Source organism: Thunnus thynnus, chromosome 18 (genome assembly GCF_963924715.1).
Source record: "Thunnus thynnus chromosome 18, fThuThy2.1, whole genome shotgun sequence".
In the NCBI taxonomy this organism is placed as follows: Eukaryota; Metazoa; Chordata; class Actinopteri; order Scombriformes; family Scombridae; genus Thunnus; species Thunnus thynnus.
In genome coordinates, this window is record NC_089534.1 from 10,293,919 (window position 1) to 10,317,147 (window position 23,229).

General features: G+C 43.0%; 1 protein-coding gene across 2 annotated transcripts in view; it reads left to right on the forward strand.

Annotated features, from left to right (window-relative positions):
* Positions 1-23,229, forward strand: part of bcl11bb (BCL11 transcription factor B b) — a 30,505-nt gene that overhangs the window by 2,498 nt on the left and 4,778 nt on the right. Inside the window, exon 2 of one of the 2 annotated variants that reach the window (XM_067572329.1) lies at positions 6,514-6,894. In XM_067572329.1, coding sequence (XP_067428430.1) covers positions 6,514-6,894 — 381 coding nt within the window. Of the gene's footprint in view, positions 1-6,510; positions 6,895-23,229 lie in introns of both variants that reach the window. The other variant, XM_067572328.1, reaches the window with a different exon arrangement.

Below are 23,229 nucleotides of genomic sequence, written 5' to 3' on the forward strand. Positions count from 1 at the left end.
ATGACAAATATTGATCCAGCTTGAATATTGATCTTACAGTTTTTCCCCCCTCTGCTGTTACTGTCACAGTTTCTCAGTTAATTCAGGTGGAGACCAGAATTCGTTTTTTAACTGCACAAAATTTAAAAGATAACTACAGTTTCACCTCAGGCATATCTGTGTCTGTATGTGTGTGTGTGTGTGTGTGTGTGTGTGTGTGTGTGTGTGTGTGAGTGAATACGTGTGTGTTTAACATTTACCTGCATGACATTATGACAAATAATTGCAGCCGTGTGCATATTTTCATTTGTCTTCAGGGAACTTGCAAAATTTGGACTAACTGTTAAATATTTTCCTCCCCTGCTTCCAGCCATGGGTCACTTTGTTTGACATCTTTTGTTAGTTTGCATATTGGTTACACAAACCCTTACAGCACCTGCTGTGCAGTCAGCAAATTCTTGAAACTGAACCTGTGGTACTGTGGATAATTGCATAATTAGATTGATAATTAGATGTCACAGATTAGCTTTAAATTCCTTATGTCCGAGCTGCAGCTGCGTTCAAACATCTCCAGAATGTTCTTGCCTCAAGTTTTTAATGACTGAATTCAGAGCTGATTTTAATCACCGCTGACCTGTCTGCAGAGACTTCCCAGTGTCAAACAACGACTTGAGTCGAGATATTTGCAAACGCTGACAAACGTTTGATGTTCACCTTGATCACGCAGAAGTCAGTGTTGTGCCAAAGTGGCTATTAGTGTGAGTACAGTAGGATGCTGAAAAGCTGGGCCATCTGGAGGGCCTGAATCTCGTCCTACCTGTTCTTTCACATGCAACACACACTGTCTCCTGCTTGTTGAACTGTGGCCTCGAGCACTGACTTGACCTGAGAGGCACAAGTGCAAGGTAAAGGAAGGACTGGACTTGCAGGTATTTTTTTTTTTTTTTTTCCTTGTTTGTGGTTCTATCGAGGAGGTCAAGTGCAATGCCAAAAGTAGACTTTGAACAGATGTGAGAAAAAGCACTTGCACTATTATTTGTATCTGACTGTTCTCTCTGTGAACAATGTGTGTCTGTGTGCGAGTGTGTACACAGATGAGTAAAGCGCCTAAGCTATGTTTACTATACGTTACCAGGATATCTTAATAATCATAACCGCATCTGTGGCTGAGGTGGATAGAAAGCTTCTAATTTATCTATAGTTCAGCAACTGATGGTTGCATGTCGCTGGGGGCTGTTTCCTTTTGTTGGGTGGGTCTAGGGGAGGACCAGGATCACACCTCAGGCTGGAGGATCTGAGGAGCGCTGGGGGAAAACCAAACTGTAATTTGATTGAGTCAACATATAACGAGAGCAACTGCAAAATGTACAGTATTTTCAGAGAATATTCAGGAACTTATGAAAAAAAAAACAGGTGGACTTTCTCGTTTTATTTTTTAATTTTTTGATATCACTGCGATAGGTCAATAGGTCGTCTCGGTCCCCGAGGTTGTACGACATTTGAAGTATCAGCTGTCCAGACTAGTCACAAGGTGTCTACTTACACAAGTAAGAATATAAAGTTTCTTCAGGGTGCCTGCATATATCAAGCACATGTCAGATCAGGGGTTATACAGTTTAACTGAGCATAGCATCGTGCCCTGCAGCCATAGGCCTATAGGTCATGCTCTACTTGGAAGTACAGAGAACCTGAATATCAGCATATTTCTGGACAGGCTTTAGCGGAAGGCTATGTACTGGAAATCTACTTGCCAGGCCAGCCATCAAGAAGGACGTTCAAGTGACTGTAACCGCAATGAATGCACACAATGCACAAGTATGCGCCAAAGGCAAACATGCACAGACACATACACACACACACACACACACACACACACACACACACACACATACACATAGACTCAGCACATTATGTAAACCTGCAGATCATACTCAAACTCCATGACCGCATATGCAAATTGTGTGAATGTGTACATGTTCATACACTAGCAAATCAAATTTAACTGCTATTCTGTCTAAGCCGAATTTGGATCTTCAGTTTAGAGTTCATCCTTTGTGAAATTTAGACTCTTGTAGGAAAAAAGGCAAACATCCCTTCTGGGCTTTTTTAAGGCTCTGTCAGTCAATGATTCAGCTTGGAGTCATATCCCTGACAAAGACACCTAACAGAAGTATATCGCTATGAATTACTCACACATTAAGGTGGAACGATTGGTGTTTAGCATCACAGACCTGGTATTTTTCGCAGCGTAATATCAGCATTGTTTCGGAGAATTGTTTTCTGGATCCGGCGATGGAAATGCCTTGTGATAACTGTTTACTCTCAGAATTGGCATGCTACTTGTGAAACAGTTAATGTTTTCTTCTTTATTCGCACCATATGGCTGTCAAATGCTGGGGGAGAAACCCACCGTACGTGCTGCAACACCACAGTAAATATTCGCACACATTGTGGTAACCGGATGATAATCTCACAGGAGATGATTGGTGAGCGATTTATGATTTACTGTGAGACGTTTCACTTTGCTTTCAGATTTCCTTTCAATATTTCAATATTATTGAACACATTTAATCAATTTTGCAAGGCTATGAAGCTTATTTTTACTGTTATTATTATATCTCTAAAATTGGCAAATTTGATTTATGTCTCCAAATGTCATGCCTCATAGCTTACAAGTCATTTATAGCGATTTAGTGACAAGTCACAGTCAACTGCAGAGCCGTATTTTGCTCACTTTCAGACTGATAATCTAAGATTTATGATAAGCAATGAGACTGCTACAGATTAAATGGTGATAAGATAATGAACACACAGCCCTGGCCTTACACAACGCACACTGTGGCAGCTCTCCCTGGCAATCGCAGCCGAGAAAAAGGGTTAGGCTAAGCGAGGCCGCTTGTTGTTTGAATTTTTGATTGCAACCATCTGCAACATTGCTGGTGTCATTTATTTTCAATGACAGTGTGAATCCTACCCGACTTTTCCCTGTGGGGTTTACACGTGTGTGTGTGTGTGTGTGTGTGTGTGTGTGTGTGTGTGTGTGTGTGTGTGTGTGTGTGTGTGTGTGTGTGTGTGTATGTGTATGCATGTGTTTTTAGCTCAGCAAATGGAAAGGGAAAACAAAGAAAGGGAGACAAGTCTGAACAGTATGGTCGACTGTCATATGAGTGCCCCTGGCCTTACTCACCTTTTACCACCAGAACATAGTGTGCAGCTGGTATTAAAATGTTGTGTAAGGTCAGGACTTATTGCGTCAAACAGAAAATAGTTTCACACCTTTCTGATTAATGCTGCTTAGAAGAATCTCATCAAATTCCAATAAATAAAAACAAATGTAGATTATGCATCAAAAATGTCATTTTCTCCTCTTTTCAGTTTCTTATTTTAACTAAAGGTCAGAGTAAACTTGTCAAACCATGCTGTAAATTTTCTTTTCCATCACCTTCACCTCAGGCACAATGAAACAACAAAAAGAGTCATCAGTTTTATAAGGACATATAATGACGAACACAATAATTAGGGATTAGAGGGATTTATAGAGGCAATTAATATCAAAGGACACGACAGGAGCCTAGAGTGTTCATACTGTATATGCTCTTTGGCATGTTGTACCTGCCTAGCTTGTTTTACCTTGTCGTTAACACTTGAGAGGGTACAAATTCTCGGCATGGACATCACAATTAGTGTGTCATATAGCACTTTTGACTGCAAAATTACAATCCAAACAAACTGTGTGGTAAGCATTTTAATACTTACAATTGAAAAATATCTCAGCTGCAAATGAAATAATTCCTTGCTTCTGACAACATGTACTTTCTGGCCAAGCGTTTGAATATTTTTAGGACCTTTTTATACAAATGGAAATATTAGTGAAAGAGGCCCATTGTCTTCAGCTGTGTCTCCCATCTGGTACATATTGTGCAGTGGCAGTGTGTAGCAGCGGCAGCAGCAGCAGCAGCAACGGCAGCAGCAGCAGCAGCAGCAGCAGCAGCAGTGGAGTGACTGACTGACTCTCTCCTCATCAAACTGATAGGGGGTGCTCTAAGGCTGCCTGACTTAACTCACACTTGATAAGGCAGAGTAGCAGGACTGTCATTGGGTGAATGTGGCTCTGTGTATGTATGTGTGTGTGTGTGTGTGTGTGTAAGACAGAGAGAGAGAGACCAAGTGAGAGAAATAAAGTATGTGTGGTATCATGTCAGACAGCTTGGTTTCATTGCTATCATCACGCCTTCTCAACGATGGCATGTTTGACAGTGCGTCTGCTATGCTCCCTTACCTATCAAGCATGTTCCTCTCACATAGGAGTTTATACAGAGGAATTAGACACTGTCTGTCATGACGATAGCCTACATTAGTGTGTTATTCTTTCATGTGTATGTTTCCATTTCAGTGCGTATGTGTTTTTTTTTCTCCTGCAGCATTCCATGCTCGGTTTCTTCATGCATACGTGTTTTTCTCACACAGGTGAGCCTCGGGATAGATGAGTGAGCGGGTTTTAGAGAGGGGTGCGGTTTTTAGAAGGTGTCCGACTGATATTCCAGTGGCATAGTGACAGTGCCAACGCCTGCTAATTTACTGCTTCTGCCCTCAGGCCTTGTTACTCAACCAAAGGTTAACAAACAGGCCCTACTTTATTTGTCTCTATCTCTCAAAGGGAGAAAGTCAAGTTCAAATGCTCAGGTGTCTGTCAGTTCGTTTTTTTCTACATACATGAGGATCTAGATCTTTTCATATCATCACCATCATGCCACCTGCCTTGTCGTCAAAGTTAGAAATAGGAACAAGCCATATTGTTAGCAGAGGGGTCTCCTGCACACAGTCCTACTTAAATGCATTGCACATATGCACACATACATGCATGCATGCATGCATGCGCATAGTTGCGCGGCTTGTGTGAACACTCTGGAACATTGCTTCATGTGAATTATGGTCACAAGCTGTGAACTGTAGGTAAATATGTGTTTGTGTTCCTTCTTTGCCGCCAAAGATTATGAGATGGAAATTATTTGGCAGGCATCCAGGAACCCATCGCCATTTAGAGAAAAGATATTTGGCATCGAATCATCACTCCAGGGCGAAGTGAGTGGACTGGAACGCGTGTGTGTGAATGTGTGTGCGTGGGTGGGGGGGGGGGGGGGGTGGGGCAGGGTGGGGGGGCGATACATAGTTGCAAAGATATATTTGAAATAATAAATTTGGGTGGAAATGTGTGTAATATTCACCCAGAACTCTGCCCGAGTTTAACGGTTACGACTGGGAGTTTAGAGGAGCAACGCCTCCCTGACAGTTTGAGATGAGTGATAAGGGAGTTTAGGATCTCTGCTCTGATAACTGCACACCAAGACACAGGCACACACAAATGAGCACACACCCTCTTTGTCTAATCTTTGCAATTATTAGGGTGTCATGTTTGGAGAAAGAGAGAGAAAAGAGGCAAAGAGGAGGGGGAGGAGATGCGGGTGCTGGAAGTGGAGAAGAGACAGGCAGGCGCTGCTGCTATACTCTTCTCCCAGGCATCAACACTTCTCCCTGGGTACCCGCTCACTCAGACGCCCCTAGAGTCTCTGGAGCTTCAGGTTTCCTCCGGGCTTTTAGAAGAAGACACATTTTCATACTGGTACATCGGGGTAGTGTTAAAAAAAAAAAATGGAGGTTGTCCATGAGGGATTTGCGTTAAGCTGAGGGACTCAGTCTACGCCATAGGGGAGGAGGGGGGAAGAATGTGTAATGGTTATTAATGACCGTGTCAGATCTGTGAAGAATGAGATTTACTCTCTTAACAGGACCTCGGGTTTGGCTTTATAGATTTTCTGTCTGTGGAGAATACAGTGTTCGAACTCACCTGTGTGCTGCTCCATTCATGCACACACACATGACAGAGGCACACTTAGATACCTTACTGTTTTTTTTTTTTTTTTTCTCCGTCTCATTTTTCTTTTCTCTCTCTTAGTCTCTGACACACACAAACATGAACATGCTCACACACACACACACACACACACACACATGCTGGTGGATGTGGCCTCCGCTACGCAACACTTTGTTCTGCACAAGCTGGGGCTCCCACATGGTGAAGGCAGCCGTCTAGCTATGACAGCTTAGTGCAGCGAAGGCCCTCACCGGAAACTCAGCGTGCACTGTGAGATGAATAGTTTCCTGGCCACACACACACACACACACACATACACACACACACACACACATACATACAGTGTTGGGTCCCACCCACGCAGATCTTTTACAGATAAGCTGCACAGGTGTTTGTCTAGGCGAAGTAGATTTACAGCGGTGTTGTTTTATGCCATGAAAGTGACACAATTGTGAACGTAATGATCATCTCGTGTGGTAAGGAGAGATGGCTTTTATCAGGTAAAGTTATCAGGAATTACTAACCTCACTGAGTATTTTCTCCCTGCCTGCTTCTCTTTGTCTCGCCGTCTTTTTTTATGCTCTCTCTAACTCTGCAATCTTTAGAAAAAAACACTGACTGACATCTTTTACCTTCCTCTTCCCTTTTTTTTTTTGCAGCAGAGGCCAATCATGATTCAGGGGCAGGATCTCCATCTCCGGAGCCCTCCACCCCCAGCCCTCGGAGGGTGGGACCCGGGGAGCATGATCTGCTGACCTGTGGCCAGTGCCAGACCAACTTCCCTCTGGGCGATATCCTTGTTTTCATTGAGCACAAGCGGCGTCTTTGCCGGGGGCCTGCAAGTGGACGGGGGTCCTTCTCCAAGCCTGGGGAGACTGGTGGAGCTACAGGCCTTACCATCTCTCCCAGGGCCAGGTCTCTGGAGCTGGGGAGAGGGCCCATTCCGGTGGAGGTGGGCATCCAGGTGACCCCCAGAGGAGAAGAGGATGTGCAGAGGAGGCTGACGCCGGCCAAGGGGATCTGCCCCAAACAGGAGAGAGGAGGTACGTACATGTAGATTTAAAGAAGGACACAATTAGAAGAACCAATAAGCTGCTTGAATCTAAACACACTCGGTTTTGTAGAGAGCTCTCTTGTCAGTACAGTTGCACGTGTTAGCACACACTTAAACACACATGTAGGTGCCAAAAACATGCACTCAGACACATATACACATCTCTCACCTGTCCAAGACAGATAGCTCTCTTTAAAGAATCCCAGCTGCTTGTTATTTTGACAGTGGCCTTCAGGAGGGATTAATGTAGCCTGGGATGATTTCATTAGAGTGAGTGAGAGCTGCACTGTGTGTCTATTCTGCTCCGTTCTAAGTAAAACATCACACACATACACACCCAATCACACACACCAAACAAACACACACTGGCAGGCCTGAAGGACTTCTTCAGCTGAAACCAATTGTGAAAGGCGAGGAAGAAGGTGATAGAGGAGCCGCCCCCACTGTGTGTGTATGTGTGTGTGTGTGTGTGTGTGTGTATGTTTGTGTTTTTTTTTTTTTTTTTGCTTGTGTGAGTGCGCATCACGTGTCTGAGCGTTTGTAAAGAAATCCTGCAGCATATGAAAAAAAAGGGGTTAAGAAAGCTGATTAAAATTCATCTCTGTGCGTGGTGAGGAGAAGGGGATTAATAAAGCAGCAAGGCCGTTCATCTGGCTATAGGGGTGGGGGGTGGATGGGGGTACGGGGGGGGGAGCGAGAGCGAGGCCTGTAGACTGCCAGCGCTGCAGGGAAACCAGTTCAAAGTTATCAGAGGAGACAGTCACCATCGCACCCAAGAGCTGGGAACGCTATCCAGGATTACACAGACTCCAGTAGACTAAGAGAGACTTGGTTAGAGAAGGGAGATGGCTGTATTGTAAAAAGTTACCTGCTTGAATTATACTTAAAAAGATTATACAGTTAACACAGAGGATGGTCACCACAGAGTGGTGTTATGTCATGGAGAGAAGTAAAGGGGAGACTTTTGTAATCCTTTTTATCACATGTAGATTCACATGTTAGAGTACATATCAGAGTTGTAATAATATTCAAATTAATAATAATAATAAAAAAGTTCTTACACAAGCAATGGTAAGCCAGGAGAAATTATGTAAAAGGTGTGAGGAGTCTATAGATGTCATGTCATGTTTCTGTTCACAGCAGGTGCACGACAAAATTCAGTTTTTATATCTGAACAGAAAAATGACTTCAGTTATTCCCAAAATGTAAAAATGATCATCTTACAAATCAGCTAAATGATGATGTTACATTGAGGCTCTTTGGCTTTTAAATTTACTGTAATTAAGTTTTTGCATGCATAACATTTTTTTTAGGTTATTGCAAAAAATGATTCGTATAAAGTACTTTTTTTTTAAAAAGGTCCCTGGGAAACGGATTATAGATTTGCATCAAACATTTTGTTTGTTTCAGAATCAAAGCCGGTGAAGACGTATTTTGTCATCACTGCAGAAATCAGCACATGTGCGCAGTTTCTGTGTGTGGCCAGCAGCTGTGTGTGGCCACCATCTTTTGTAGATGGAAAATTTATTGAAGGAGATCACAAACAACATGTGACAGCACAGTTTTAGATGTCACTGCTAATTTCAGAAAATAAAATCTCTGAGATTTTTTTTGTTGAAATCGTTCAAGTAGAATCTTTACAGCAAAAATACAGATTGGAGAAAGTGATAATTTATTATTTCATTTAGTTGGTTGCAATGTGATTTTTGCTAATTGTCTAATTTATTCAGTCATACTTTGGAAATTTAATGAGCATTACACAGCCTGTAGCAGCAACAGTGAACCCACCTACATTCCCTGTTGAGGCAGAAAAACATGCAACTCATTTGGAAGCTCATGCAATGAGAATGACCTAATGCATTTTACATGTCATTTTGTCTTTTTAGGTGGTCAGAGTAAAAACATTTAGGCAGCGTTAGTGAGTGAGTCAGCCTGTTAGAGCGGCAGTCAGTTAGTCAGAGAGACAGTCTTATCACTAAGAGAACAGGACATGAAAGCACTCGAAGCCCCGAATGAAAGAGAGTAGGAGAGCTTTGTTCAACACATTAGATTGCCACTCAAGGCAGTCTCAAGTTTCAACCAAATTAGATTACATTATTAGGTCTAATTAAGTCCAATGTGTTAGCAGCATACACACTCACAGAAACACACACACACACACACACACACACACACACACACACACACACACATACACACATATACACACACATACATAAGGAAATATCATCACAATTGCTTTCATATGATATTTGAGAACTTTGCAGCCAGAACATATCCAAACACATGAAAATTTGCAGCACAGGTGATTAAAAAACACAAGAAAATGAGAATAATTATCAAACATAACACAAACTTGCACACATATGTGTGCAGATATTTACATGTACTCATAATGCTCTGTAGTGTGCATGAAAAGCTTAAGGTGTATGCGTAACCCTTAACTCTCCGCTCTCCTGGATTGTTTTTTTTTTTTTTTTTTTTTACCTGGTTGGTGTTTTATAACATCCTGTCTGGCCTCTTTGTCTGTCAGCCTGCTTGCTTAAACTGCAAACATGCTGCAAGGCCAGCAGATTCAACCCCAACAGGCGCAAACACTCTCACACAAACACACAAATGCACGCACGTGCGCGCTCATATGCGGCGTAGATGAAAAATGGCCCTTCTGTACCCTGTTTTTTTTCCCCCCCTTGAGTTTCTCTTGCTGATGCATGCATTCTGTGTGTATATGTGTGGGTTTTGTCAGAGTATGTTAATATGTGTGCGCGCGTTGTGTGAATTTGTGTATGTGTGTGCAAGTGTCTGTGAAGAATGATGCGTGTCACTGTGCAAGCGAGAGGTTGTCGCTAGGGGAGCGTTACCATGCTAAGACGACCCTGGCCCTGCTTTGAACCCCTCCCAGGACGGCTGCCAGGCCCCCTCGGAGCACTTTAAGACATCCAGTAGCTACATAAGGGCAAAGTCACATCATGTCATCTCTCTCTCTCTCTGTCTGTCTCTTTCTCTCTCTCACTCGCTCACAAACACTGTGTGTAGAGATCACACGGTAAATATTTCATAAGACGACGTAAACGACAGCGACATCCTCAAACATCTCTCTTTCTCTCTCCGTCCACCTCTGATCTCCTTGCTGTCACTTTTGTGGGCAACATAGTTGTATCACTGTATTACGGTGAAGAATTTGCATTGTTTTTAGACAGGAAGCAACTTATGAGTTTGCTCTAATACCGATACTGGTGTTCTTAACTGAACTGTAGTGACACTGGATTTATGATCAAAGTATTTAAATGAAATACCCGCCACTTTAGAACTGTCACACCTACATGCACAATCTTTTTGTGGGTGTGAAAGATTGTCAAAGTGCGCAGGAGCATTTTTACACGCTAAGATCGGTTTTGGTCTTGAAGTAATGGGCAACAAAGGTTTTTCTTCTCACCGGAAATGACTCATAGCGGTTTCAGGATGAAAACCTGTGGTGTAGCATACAAAACATATCAAAAGTATCAATGACCTTTGTTGTCAAAGAGGTCAAAACTGCAATGTTCGTCACTTGTTTCACTGCCGCTGCCGCTAAATAACTGTGACATTCCAGTTTCCATACCTCTCCAGCACTGTGGATGTGAAGGTGTCTCTCTCCTCTCTTCTCTTCTTTTCTCTCTGTTTTCTCCCCCCATCTTTTTTTTTTTTTTTTTTGCCCCACCACCCAATGCTCCTTTAATCACCTGGCTTGCTCTCATTTCCATATTAAATAGGCTTTAATCATGAAAAGCAATCAGGCTTTTGCATATTCATACCTTCCCCTGTACGCCGGCTTCCCTGTCTCGCTCCAGTGCCAAGCAGCCAGTAATCAGTAGGCAGGCGGCGTAATGCCATAGCCCCGGCCCATCGCATGAAAACACACACACCGCGTGAGTTAGAAATAACTTCACATGCTACTTACGTATTATCTCTACTCCGAGAGAGAGAGATAGAGTGAGAGGGAGAGGGCTAGAGATAAAAAAAGGAAGATGGCGAGACTGATCCCTGATTTGAGCTGCGAATATTTGTACAGAGGCTCAAGGAAAAGTCGATTTGCATAATGACTTTGTAGTTTTGCATTAATCACATTTGCATATGAAAATGCGTTAATTACTCCTGATGATTTTTTTTTTAAACTTGCTTCATTTGATGTCCAAGCTCTGGGGTTGTGATTAGGGGTTACATGGTGGCAGTTGTGTAGGTGGTGTGTGTACACTTGTGTGTGTGTATGTGTTCTCCTGCCTGCAAGTGTGTCTCGTGTGTGTGTGTCCATGCTTTTTTGCATTTCTGGTGCAGTCTGTGTGTGCGTTTATGTGTTCTTACATGAGTGTTCTGAATGCTTGCCAGGGAATTTATCTTGTGTCTGCTGTTAGGCATGTGCGTCTATTTTCATTTTCTTGTTTATGTGTGTGTGTGTGTGTGTGTGTGTGTGTGTGTGTGTGTTTCCTTGTTTCTGTGAGTGGCAAATATTTTCTTATTTCTCTGTGGGGAAATAAGAGGAGTACACTCCCTCTTCCATTTAAATACACAACTTTTTTTTTTTTTTTTTTAAATAACATGACTACACTCGTTCATGATACAGTATCTCCTTCTCATGTGTTTCTTTTTTCACATTTAATTTCCAATAGGGAAGAAAAAGAAATTGATAGGCAAGATAGGGTGATGTTAGAGGTATTTAACAGAACAATACTGTGGGGTTTTGAGTATATTCCCTACTCTCAACAACATCAACATTATATTACTGTAATTTATAGGCAGTACTGCTGCTTTCATCAATAGAAAACAGGATGTCCCTTATAGAAGTTTAGATTTAGTGTTAAAGCAACACAAAATGAGGTGGTGTCATATTTTTGAGGCCCTTTTATGCAGTTTTTTAAAAAATAAATTAAACATGAAATCTAAAATGAATCCAGTCTATCCAAGAATAATTATTGCCATTTCATGCCTTGTGCTTTGGTGTATTTGAAAGCATATAATTGCACATGCTTGTCCTCAGTGCTGCATTTGACTCCCTGTATGAGCAGCTTGGGTCACCTGTGCACAGCTACTTGTAGACAGGTGCTGGTTAAATCTAAAGAGAGAATCATTTGCCATTTCTAAACTTTCATGCTTACAAACAAATAAATGAGCAACAAACTGCTCTGTCTGACATGAGAGGGAATCACAGCAAAAGAATTTTGGTCTTTGATTTGGCTGTGAAGATTAAGAATAATTAAAATCATTTCCTTTTGCAGTCAAGAATTCACCACTTATGTGTCTGTATGGGCGTATTGGGTTCACATACACATCTCTGCGTGTGCACAATTACAGTATACATGTTCTTGCCTGTGTAAGGGCCCCTCGTGTTGTTGGCCCATAACACTGCGCCTCAGACAGGACCACCCCAGGGGCCGTCTGACTCTGCTTGTGTCTGTCTGTCTGCTATATCCAGCAGGGTCAACTAGGTCTATAAGGGAGCTGCTAAAATGGCACAGCTGCACATGCACGCTGCCACACACTCACTCACCTGACACACACTCTTACACACACACACACAGATAGAAACGTACTTTAACAAGTTTATGCAGAAAAACGGAAACTTGACATGCATGCAGGAGTATACTGTACATACACTGATAAGACACACAAAACATGTGAGCATGCAGGAATGCATAAAATGACTCACATCTCACATTAAGGCCTCCATCTCCGACCAAACACACTCATGCGCACGCACACACACACACACACGCGCATGCATGTACACACACATCTTAAAGGCTCCCACATGAAGGCATCAAACGCTCCACAGCCAGCTTTATGGCACTCATATGGCAGCAGATTTGATATTTTCCTACCACAGCGGGGGAATAAAACTCGCCACTAATTTGGACTGCGAGCGCCACCGCTAACTTTCAGCATGTGCCGACTGACTGTGTCTTCCAGATGTGTGGACTCTTTGCTCCTTAACAGCCTTACTTAAGAGGCATTAGAAACCTCACACCCTGTCCCTGCTACGCATGGAGAGTGATGATGGAGCTTTGGTATTCAACACAAACACGCTGTTTTGTGTGAAGCTTTGAGTGAAGTTCTGATGTGAACTTCATGGTCCCGCTGCAATGGACCATAAGTTGTCTTGTGTCAGTGGGAATCTGTGAATGTGTTTATGTTCTTTGCATAAATAGCTATAATCAAGGTAATTTGACTTCAGCACTGTAGTTATTCGAGCTACCCCTCATCTCCCCTCTCTGGTGGTGACATTTGATAACAGGTGTGTTTTCATCAGCACTGAGTAATGTAGCAAATATTATAAAGGAACCACTGTATGTAGCTGTATGTAAATGTACAGATATACTTTTGAAATACATTCATACACAAGAACATAAATGAGAACCTGTTAAGCAACACCTTTCTCCCGCTATGGAAACACTCCATGGAGAAACCTTCAAGTCTACATGATGGACGTGCAGATAAAATCCTCATGTGTCTGTGTGTGTTCAGCTATTGTGCAGTCTGCCAGACATTAGTGCATAACATATAATACGCCCCTTTCAGGAGTAAATGGGGAGATTTTCTGATCCGGGCGTTCACTCCCGTTTTTCTATGGAAAAATAGCATGTGTTTGCCTTTGGGAGGAAAAGGGCTTCCATTAGTATTTGTGAAAAGGAAAAGAGATGGCGCTTGTTAGCCAGTCAGACAGGGGTAATCCTACTTTCTACACTGTTGTTGTTCTCTTCGTCTTATCTTATTAGTGTCCTGCTCTGATTGGGTGGGATTGTGGGAGAAGAAAATGAGGAGACAGCGTTTATGGCCGTATTTTCCTTTTACAGGCTGCCTCACCGCAAGAGATATTGAAAGCCTTTCATGGTACACTTACGATTCCCCTTATTTCATCCACTTATTTGTCTTGAGCAATTACTCCGAGAAAGAACACTAGACGCAGACAAACACATGACGAACATAAGCTGCCTTCATGTTGGTTTGTCACTTAAACATAAATCAGTGATGTCCCAGCAACAATACCAAGCATACAAGCAAAATATTAATTGATACAACCTTCATGCATCATACACTACACTCTCATGGTAGCTATTTAATGTATGAAGGGGAAAAAAGCATAAAACAACAGCAAAAACATAGAATCACTGTCTAATGCAATGATGAAGGGTTAGTTTATGCAAAATTAGGAAAAAACAGATCCCTGACTTATCCAGTCTTATCATTCAGTCATGCAGATAGAGTTGACTTTAAGTACAATGCAACACCATGAAGGGGAATGGATTTTCAATTGTGGTGCTCACAGATTTGAAAAAAAAAAAAAAAGATATAAAATTTTAATAGCAACATCTTTTCAGAAAGTGTCCCTGTTACTCTGGATACTCCACAGAACACATTGTGAACAGTTTTTATAGGGACTATTTTTTTGGTGGAAAGTAGCTCAATTTCCTGTAGGAAAAACTAGGAATATTTCATCTTTGAAGACACATTAATGTTGAATGTTTCAAACATATTTTTTCAATGCTGTGAGCACCACAGAAATTAATGGGTGCAGGCAGAAATAATCAGACAGATCTCCAAACCTGGGCATAAAAATGTTTTATATTTTGGGCAAACAGATCCTTTAAATAAGAATATGTTACAACTTCCCTCCTGGCTTTTTAAAAAAAAAAAAAAAAAAAAAAAAAAAAGTAAATATGTTATGTATTAGCTTCTATTACTTTTTTACTTTCACTTTAACTCATAAAACCTGCACTGCCATCCATGAAAAAAGGGAAGAAACAACTGCTCTGGTCTGGTTTCTTGGATGAAAGAGGGCTTGCACTGTCATGTCCATAGATGGCATTGCAGACAGAGGAGTTAACTGCTCAAGGTTAAGGGGCTACACTCTCCCTGTATCCTGGCGTAATTCATACTTTTCCAGAAAGCCCTCTTCTCTGTGTCTGTCTTTCCCAGAGCAGAACAGAGCAAGTCAAAATGAAATAAAGCCTAAGATGTTATCAGGGTGATTGGTGCCAGCGGAGCTTGTCTGGGCCTGTGGTCTGGCGGGGCAGCACTGGCCCATACCAGTGCTTGTATGTGTGTGTATATGTGTGTGTGTGTGTGTGTGGGTGTCAGTGTGTTTGTGTGTGTGTCCTAAAGGCACTGGATAGATGAAAGCTTGCTTTAACCATAAGCTATGCAGGAGCCGTGCCAGGAGCAGGAAATGTATCAGCGTGATAACAGCCAGAGAGACAGAGAGAAAACGAGAAAGAGACAGAAAGAAATGAGAGCGAGAGAGAGACAGAGGGAGAGGCCACACGGAACCCACGGGGGAGGCCTGGGGCCAAATAGCCCCATCACACATTACACACACATTCATGTCACTTCATAAATATGTGTTGGGTGTGTATGTTGAAAGATAAATCTATGTTCATGTCTGCATTTGTGTGGAGCCTTTGAGTTTAGGTTTTTTTTTAGGAAAACAAGAGACGATTTGACACACCTGAGTATGTTTCAGGATCTAGAGAAGAGAGAGAGAACAGAATTCACCTGAAGACATGACCGTTGCAATCCTAATAATGTTGTGCCGCCGGCCTTGACTGGATCACAACAGCACCTTATAGATAAGAGAGATAGATGAAAAAATAGAGAGAGACGAAGACAGAGAGGGAAGCGTGTTGCCTTATCTACGCAGTTTGCTAATAATATTATAACTATAATAACACCTCTAAAAGTCTTAGGTTAAGCTTTGATACACATTATATTGAGGTGGAGTGGAAATTGAGAGCTTACAGAGGAAATGATGAAGAGTATTTTCATTATTGATTATTGTCTTGACAAACTGATTAATCATTTGGTCTATAAAATGCCAGAAAATGGTAAGTTCTCAGAACCTAGATCTGTCTTCAAATTGCTAGTTTTGTCCAAACAACACTCCCAAATTCAAAGATATTCACTTTAGTGTCATATAAGACAAAGAAAAGCAACAAACCTTCAAATTTGAGAAGGTGAAGTCAGTGATTTTTTTGGCATTTTTGCTTGACAAATGATTTAAATGATACAGATTGATTTTCTGTTGTTCATCTAATCGATTAAGGACATTACATGCCCACATCCTCCTTTTCAAAAATGGGCTCCACACACAACCCCTTCTGCAAGATCGAGCAAAGCTAAATTTCCCTGGTCCATTTTTTTATTTTTAACACTCTCCTCTTTGTTTCTTCCGTTTAGTAAGCTAACACTAATTAGATAGCTTGCAAATTGGTGTCAAATGATGCAACACTCTTTGTGCTCTGTGTGCTCTCTCCTGTGACGCTCACAGCTAGTAAGTAGCCAGAATTAAATATGGATCCAGATAAATTGTGGAGTAATAGTGAATTAGATCATGAGTGTTCAGGCTCTCTTTCCCAGCTGCCCCTCCGCAGTCACTGGAATGGACTGTACGCCATGTCTGAGGCATGTGAGGGGCAAGTTTTATAGCAGGCTGATTGGAATGGAAGGGCCTGTGTGCTGCATTCAGGGCCGTGGTGGTATTTTCCTGTGGGCTGCTAGTTAAGTGGGACTGGCTGCTTGGCTCCAATGGGCAAAGCCAGCTGGGGACCATTACTACTGCTGAAAGAACATAGCACCCTGTCACAGAATGGTAGACCAAGATACTCACACAGAGCATGGGCATATGCACAAACACATGTGTACAGTGTAAGCATAATGCCATACATCACAGCCAAAGGCACAAATTATTTCTCCCTTTTTTTCCCACTCACATAGGTTAAGCTAACTAACGGTAGTCACAGAGCATGCAGTGTGTGTCTTGTCACTGCAGCGTACGTGCAGCCTTGGAGGAATTTTGCAGAAAGACACATGCTTATCCCAGGTTGAGATGAGAACTGTATCTCTTGCTTTTGTTTCATTTAAAAACACATTATTAAAGCTCAAACAATAAAGGCACATTTCTTCACACTTTTCTTGCTTCATAAGAACAACACAACACATTTTTTTTTTATGCACTGTTTGCATAAAATGATTGATCCAATGAAAAATTTAATAAACCCACAAAACAGAATTCGTATGTCACTCATATGTCAAAGTCAATTTCCTATTCACTGCCACTGAATAGGAAATTGACTTTCTGGACAAAGTGAGAGTCCCCGAGGGGTATAACTGAAGCTCATTTGGATGTAAAACCTCAAACAAACATTGTGTGAGTCCACAAAGTCAGTCTCCATTTCATTGTCAAAGAAGCTCGAGTTTTCGTCTTTTGATGCCATCACCTATTCAAACATTTTGTTTTTTGCATGTCTGTAGCATCAGTGGGGACTTTTTCCCTAAAATATTTCATATTCTATTTATCCTACTTGTTAAAGGTGGATTTTTCCTTTATTTCTGCACGCGTCCTCCCCTGCCCCCTTTTGTTCTACCAAGTGATGACGCCATTGTTTCCTATTTTTTCATTCCCTGCTGTGTCATGGTAAAATGGTAGAGGTGATTGAACGAGCGATTTAAGTGCTTGTAATTCTGTTATTAATAATAGAAATGCAGGTGGCAATGAAAAAAAAAAGTGCAATTCCTTCCTTTTTCTTCTTCCTGCCTTTTTTTTCTTCGATTCCTTTTCTCTCCCACCACCCTCCCTCTCCTTCTTTCATCCTCTCCTCCATCTTGCTCTCCTCTCCTACATCTTCTCGCAACCACAAGCACGATTGAGTGTCATCCATTTGTCAGCGTCATATGATAGACAGCAGACCCCACAAGTGTGTCCACATACCCCAAAACACTCGTGCACAAAAGCATGATCCGGCGCTTGCACACATACACACACACACACACACACACATGCAGGCGCTGGGACCAGTTAGGAGCTGATGGCGATGAGTCAGGCTTAGAGAAATGCTACAGAGAGCTTAGCTAATGCACTTTATGGAGCTCCCTTTTTCTTTTCATTCTCACTCCATCTTTTTTTTTCTTCTATATCGCTCGCTCTTTCTCCAGCCCCCCCCTTTCTCTCTTTGTCCTAGAAGCCGAGCCAAAAGTCATAGCTCTTTACTGACAGAGAGGTTTTTCCAGTTATTTTTCACAGCGTGTCCCCTGTGCCCTAGCTGGGATAGCTCGCCTCATGGCGGTAACGTGCTCCCTCGGTCGTGCTACATGAGAGCCTCTTCCACTCATGCATTGTTGTGCAGCTGGACTTGCTCAATGTGTGTGTGCGAATGTACGATTGAGTTGTTGGAGATACCTGATCCCTTTTATTGTTCATTTGACCCGCATCCCAGGAGGCATGAGGGTCAGGGTGGAGTGCCTAGATATCTTGTACAGGTGTTTAGTGTGTACGTGAGAGGAAAGGAAGACAGGGAGAGAGAGAGAAAATGGATGAATGAAGAGATAAACAAAGTTAGGGGTGAAAGAGAAAATAGTTGTTCATTTATGTGGCCTGTGTGTGAGTGCCTGGCGCTTGATCACCACACACTTTTTCAACAAACACATTAAGGAGCACTGTTTCTTTAAATCCTCTCCAGGGTTGTCAGGCATTTCAGCTGGTCATATTGGCTGCAGACACACACACACACACGCACACACAGATGTATATGGTTAGCAGGCCGAAGCTGGTTTGAGTTAGCGTGGAGCCAGTCACACTGTGTGAGAGCCTTACCCCCTGCCTGCTACTGCCACCCTCCACAGTCTCTCTCCTTCTTTCTGTCTCTCCATCTCTCTCTTTCTTTTACTGCATACAGTATGTGTGACACTCAGCCGCTGCTCACCGGGGCCGCACTTTACCGTCCGAGCTCCCTATTCCCCGTGAAACACACACACAGACATGCACAGTTGATCTGCGTGGCCCCGTGTCTCCTGATTAGCCTCCTTCATGAAAAACAAGCCATCAGAGCAGAGGGGAGATGAGCACGGAAGAAGGAGGAGGAGGAGCAGGAGGGACGGATGGGAGATGTGAGGAGGAGGAGAGGAGCAGAGGTGTAGTGGGGAGGGGGCAGGGGGGCAGGGGGTGAGGTGAGGAGGCTGGGACCCCTGGGGACCCCTAGATCACAGCCATGCTAATGAGGAGCTGCTTTGCCAGCAGCAGAGGTGTCAGCTAACCCCTGACAGGTGCACACACGCGTACTCCCAGGGCTTGTGCTGGCACGTGCACGTGTGTGTTTGCGAGTGTGTGTGTGTGTGTGTGTGTGCACAGAGAGGGTAGAGAAGGGGAGGGGCTGCGGGGCCAGGTTTGTGTCCCAGTGGCCTAGCCTGCGGGCGGCTTTGTTCTGTATGCAAATCTGTCGCCGTGGTGTTCTGTCGCCCTTGATGGAATGTTGGAGCAGTACAGCGAACCTGAACCCCAGGAATGCTGCAGTGCACGCACATGCACACACACACATGTAACACACACACACATATGACACCTACTGTAGCACAGCTTTCCCAGTCACCTCCTTGTTAACCACAACCTGCACTGTTGCTACACTAAATCAACGTTATTTTACACACTTCCTGGATGTAATATTTTTCATGCTGTCTAGTGCAGAACTCTCCATGCCAACTGAATCTGGTGCAGAGGAGAAGTTGGTTGGCTAGTGTTGGAAAGCTACTTCTTTTCAATTGTGATTTCGCCCCCTGAGCTTTGTGAGAGTTAATTTGGCATCAATGGGCATTCATTACTATCCACACACAGCTCACTGTCAGCTGAGAAGCTCCAGTTTGCCGATTTTGTCAAAAGCTGAGCTTGTGGATTTTTGTTATTCTTCTGTGGTCTTATTATAAGTCCCTCTGGATTAGAGCATCTGATAAAGACCCAAAGTATAAGTGTAATGTAAATGGAGGGAGCTCATGCTTTCGAAATATAAATCAAACTCAGGCTGGAGTGATGGCATATGTGAATTCCTCAATTAAACACAAATCCACATGTCTACACCATACGCCTGGTGTCTACTTCAAGCCTGCCAAGCTCACACCAACTTTTCTACAATGGCCATATGCGAACAGTCAATACCATGGCTCCCCTTCATTCACTGGCATTTTGTTTGTACTTTTTAAGGCAAAATAATGGCTATAAAAGGCAATCTGGAAAGAATAAAATCTGATGTAAAGCTCAGATCTTAGTCCCTGAAGACTGGGTTAATTGGCCCGGTGGTTTAGTAAAAAAACCAACCCAGGAGAGAAGGAGAGCATTATTACTGGCCCACCTCAGCTCCACGCATGTGCCAATGTTTTAATAACTTCCTCCAGGCCTCCTGGCCCTTAGCCCTTGTTTTGTTGCACAGGACAAAGAACTGCCCTCCTAAGCTGGTCTCAGGTCTGTATTGTGTTCCTCTGTTTCATGGGAAAATCTGCCTGCATGGACACCTGGGCAGAACTATGACTGATAGTCTTTTTAAGGGAAATGTCATCATTGTAATGCCAGCAAAATAAAAAAAACAAAAAAACAGTGAAGTTCAGTGTATAATACAGCACCATGTCACTGAATCCTGCTGTTACTCCATTTCATCTAACCTCTTATCTCAGTCACATTCATTTAACAGTGTGTATATTAGTATGTGTGTGGTTTTGTGTGCATATGGTGTGTCAGAGTAAATTGGGCGATTAGGTCCAGCATCAGTGACTGCGTGGAGAGGAGAATGTAACTATTCTAACTGGTAGTTGACCTTGGCGGTCAGCAGTGGAGGGGTCCCTGCCTGCGTGTCAGGCAGACGACTGTAATTACCACAAACTGAAGCATGACACGGCCCACCGTGATTCTTTAATGAAGGCTTTTATTGGCTGGAGCACTGAGCAGCGACAACATTCACACTCTCACAGCATGCATGTAAGTGTGTGTGTGTGTGTGTGTGTGTGTGTGTGTGTGTGTGTGTGTGTGTGTGTGTGTGCGAGAGAGGAAAGAATAGAGTGAGGATGCATGCAACAATATGTGTGATATAATCAGAGACACATCAAGATAGCGTCTGTGATGTTAACGTTAGGTTTCTGAAGGGAGGTTTTCTGCCTGCTTATTTGATCTTACTGCTTACCTCTATCCTCTCTGTCGGTTAGAACCAGAGAAATCTAAATTTGGGCAATCAAAAGAAGCCTGGTTTGAGCTGAGGTGCTGCCAAAGTTGAATGTGATAGCCCGAGAGAACTGTCAATCTAGCAAAAACATCCCCAGACATATACCAATCCTAAGGCTTTAATGTCCTCTTAATGGATTGCTAAATTTCAAAATTGTTGCTGAGATGCACTTCAGATGAAGTGAAATGAGTTTTTGATAACGTCTTATGTAACTGTCAGCATAAAGCACTTCCGCATTGTTCTCAACATCCGGCAGCTTGGTTTGTTTTGTATGTGTATTCACATCTACTTCATCTATCTTGCTATCTCTTCTTTGATTATCTTATTTGCTATCACAGTTTCTTTTCCTCTCTCTGTTTTCTCCCCTCCCCCCTGCTTGCTTGTTTGGGAAGTTGATGAAATTTGTCTTTGGCCGTCATTAGGCAGCAGCCATCAGCTGCCACTCTATTAGCTGCCACGCTTCCTTTAACAGCATATGGCACGGCTGTGTAAGATATGACAAGATGCAAATGTGTTGCTGTTGTGGTGGTGGGGCGGAAGGTTGTGGGGGTGGTGGTATTTGATTGGGTAGCTTGTATTGATGATGTGTGAGGACTAAAATGTAGATAAATGAAAAAAAACAACGATCACAATTTGACAAATCGAGAGAGATCATCAATCCCTCTCCCAATCTCACATCTTCATTTCGTATTGATCCTTGTGTGTTGATGAGATTATACTGCTCCCAAGTCTATAGACCCCTCTCAGTCCCTGGGGGCATGTAAATAGCCTCTGTGTGTGTCAGTGTGTATGTGTGTGTGTGTGTGCCCAAGCACGTCTGGCCCTTAAAGTCCCTCCACCTCTCTTCTTACCCCCTCTCCTCCTCCTCTTCCCTTCCCTCTCTCGCTCTCTTCTCCCCGTCCAAGCTGTTAAGCTGTCCAGCTCTCTGCTGCCAAGCGGCCGTGTGAAGCCTAGCCAAACTAAACACAGGCAGGCAGCCCGCCACTTGCCCCACACCCGCACACACACGCACAGATATACACATACATGCACAAAAATATGTTCACATACATGTCCGTACGCACACACTCGTCTGCACATGTTAGTAGCAGGAGTCAGGTCATGTCCCACCCCACACAAACAGTGAGAGTGACGGCTACACCAGAGCCCCACTAATAGCAGAGAAAAACAGACAGAATCAGTAAATGAGCCCCTCATTAACTTTTTCTGACCCCGTCTCCTCTGGGGAAAGCCAAACCAATCACATCGCCAAATCAGCTTCCTGTACTAGACACTGATCCAACATCAGCTTTCGCTCATCTGTTCTGCACGGTACAAGCATGTGTGTGTGAATTTGTGAGTGTATGGAGGTGTCCTGTGAGAAAGGAGGGAGGCAGGACTAGGAAAGTAAAAATAAAATTTTGCTGTGCATGTATCTGTGTCTGCATGTGTGTTTTACATTCCATGACAATGGGTGGCTTTGAGGCAGCCAGCCATCTTAAGGGCTCTTTTCTTGATCACATAAGACTTTGGGCAAGAGCAACTTCTTGGTCTTTGTTTTCTCCCTCCGGGCTCCAAACTCTGGGACCACCGTACCAACTTGACTCCGCTTGCGGTAGCCGCTGATGATAAAGTAGATGCAGATGCCTTGCAAGCAAACACAAGACTGTGGAAATGCCTCTTCATTGCTAGCCTGTGTTGAATTAGATGAATCCCAACCAAGGCTCTTTTTATGAGTCACACACTGGCTGACATGGCCATGCCACAGTGACTGATAGATTCATTTGGCATTATTAAGTCACGCCATTTAAAGGGGCAATTTGTCAGTGAGTGACATGCAGTTTGTGTGTGTGTGTGTGTGTGTGCAGCCACATCATATCATTTTACTGTACTTGTTATTACACCAGTGACGTAAAGCTTTATTTAATGTGGATGCTGTGTTAAGACTGGAGGGGTCTTTGCTGTTTACACATTGTCTCCATCACCTCTCCCGTCTCTCCTTTTGTGTGTCTGTCTTTCTTTCTAATGCCATATCTCACCCTCCCCTCCCTCTCTCCCCCCTCTCCCATATTTCCTTTTTCCCCCATTGGTGTGCTTTTTTTTTTCCATGGCTGCCTCTCCTGTCTCCATATGGAAATGACAGAGTAGACGAGATGGATCTGTACATTAAAGCCTAGCTGACATTAGAATTAGCATAATGTGTCGTGGCCTTAGGGCAGTACCTGCCATCTGCATTAGCCTGTAGACACACACACATTAAAAATTTCATACACACACAGATAACACCCATGAAAGACCCTCATACACAGATAAACATAGAAAAATCATATAAATATGTT